General features: G+C 59.6%; 1 protein-coding gene across 1 annotated transcript; it reads right to left on the reverse strand.

Moving 5' to 3' along the window:
* Window positions 1-590: 590 nt before the first annotated feature.
* LOC115401653 (5-hydroxytryptamine receptor 1B-like) lies at window positions 591-1865 on the reverse strand. The gene has a single exon (XM_030109930.1). The coding sequence runs from the start codon at window positions 1772-1774 to the stop codon at window positions 611-613; it is 1164 nt and encodes a 387-aa protein (XP_029965790.1). The 5' UTR covers window positions 1775-1865; the 3' UTR covers window positions 591-610.
* Window positions 1866-2085: the final 220 nt, after the last annotated feature.

Genomic DNA, 2085 nt, shown 5'->3' on the forward strand with positions numbered 1-2085 from the left:
CCAGGCACGTCTGAGGAACGAAACGAAACTTGTAGTAGGCACCAGTATATTTTCCCCTTATTGAGTCAGGAAAATGAAAACACAAATCTTTATTTTTTGCCCTTGGGGCTCACGGTAGCTTAAGTCCTAAGCTTGTTTGTGCTTACAGGCCGACCTGACGTCGGCTGTCAAACTCTTTATGGCAAAAAAACTGAGTCTGCAAGGCTGCAGTCCAGTGCAGCTCCTGCAGGGGGGCGGGGTGGGGGGGCGGGGGGGGTTCTCCCAGTCATTTCAACTACTGTGGTTTCCACTCCTTGCTCCACGCGTCAATCTGCATCTCCTCTCTGGTCTCGTGGCTGCGAGGCTTGAATTTACGCAGCGCCGTCAGATGATGGCACGTCGAAGCATTTCCACGGTCCTCTGCAGCCTCACCAGCAGGAACAATGTTGGATGTAGTGCAGACTGCGCCCTCAGGGGGGGCTGAAATGGCCTCGACACGCACATGATTAGTTTTTTTTGTTTTGTTTTTGTTTGTTTTTTTTCCTGTTAAAGGAGGGAAAGGGGGAAAGTGGTGTGTGTGTGTATGTGTGTATGTGTGTGTGTGTGTGTAATTATGGCTGGTAATCACCGTTCACGCCCTGCAGCATCGGAACCGTATCAGTTTGTGGAACGCCTGCTTGAAGTCCTCGTTGGACATGGTGTAGATGATGGGGTTGATGAGGGAGTTGAGGTAACCGAGCCAGGTGAAGATGTCGAACAGCTCCGGGTGGAAGCAGGACTCGCAGACAGGCACTAGAAGGGTGTAGATGAAAAACGGCAGCCAGCATATGATGTAGGCTCCGAGGATTATTCCCAAAGTTTTGGTGGCTTTCCTCTCCCGCGCGGCGGAGATGCGCTTCTTCTCCAGCAGCGCGTCGGACACAGTGACTTTCACTTGGCTCACGTTGGCGCACGAGGTAGTGTCGCAGGTGGAGGAGGCGTCGTTCGTCCCGTAGTTGAGGGAGGTGGTGGACGCCACCGAGCCGGGGGAGTTGGTGATCAGGTGCGCCGAGGTGAGCCTCTTCCCCGGCTTGTTGTGCGCCTGCTTGAGGATGCGCTTGCGCGCCTCCACGTAGATCCTCCCGTAGAGCGCGATGAGCAGCAGCGTGGGGATGTAGAACGCGCCGAAGGTGGAGTAGATGGTGTAGAAGATGTGGTCCGTGTTCACGTTGCAGCTCGTCACCTCCTCCGCCTTCACCTGGCGCCAGAAGAAGGGCGGCAGGGAGATGGAGATGGCGATCACCCAGGCGGTGGCGATCATGCCCGCCGCGCGCGCCGGCGTGCGCTTCTTGGAGTACTCCACCGCGTCCGTGATGGCCCAGTAGCGGTCCAGCGCGATGACGCACAGGTGGAGGATGGACGCGGTGCAACAGGTGATGTCCGAGGACAGCCAGATGTCGCACACCACCTGGCCGAGCGTCCACGTCTGGCTGACGGTGTAGAGCGCGCTGATGGGCATCACGAGGATGGACACCAGCAGGTCCGTGAGCGCGAGCGACGCGATCAGAAAGTTGGCGGGCGTGTGCAGCTTGCGCGACTGGTAAATGGTGACGATGACGAAGGCGTTGGACAGCGTGGTGGCCAGGGTGATGAGGGCTAAGGTCACCGCGAGACCCGCCTGGAAAGCCAGGTTAGCGTGCTGCTCGCGCTCCTCCGCCCCGGCGGAGCTCAGGTTGGCGCGCGTGTCGTTGGCGGAGATGTTGAGCAGCTCCCCGTAGATGGCCGGCGTCGGCTTGAGCCGGCTGACGCTCTCCATCCCTCCGCCTTCCCCGGTCGGACCCCGCGGTCATGGAGCTCGAAGGACAGCCTGCTGATCAGCCCCGGACCGCCGCTGCGCGCGTCCGCCGCTGGCGTCTCCACGTGCGGCGCTGCATCATCAGACCAAGACGCATTTCTGCCTCCTCTTCTTCATCCTCACTGCGCCCGCAGCACCGGCATCATCACCATCACTCTCACCATCATCCCAACCCCCCCGAACTCCTTCAGCGCTGTGGGGCAAACATCCCGGGGAGGAGAGGGGAGCGCACCCGCATCGTCCCGGACGCACGCGCTCCGGAGAAAAGAAGA

This window comes from Salarias fasciatus, chromosome 15 (genome assembly GCF_902148845.1).
Source record: "Salarias fasciatus chromosome 15, fSalaFa1.1, whole genome shotgun sequence".
Taxonomy (NCBI): Eukaryota; Metazoa; Chordata; class Actinopteri; order Blenniiformes; family Blenniidae; genus Salarias; species Salarias fasciatus.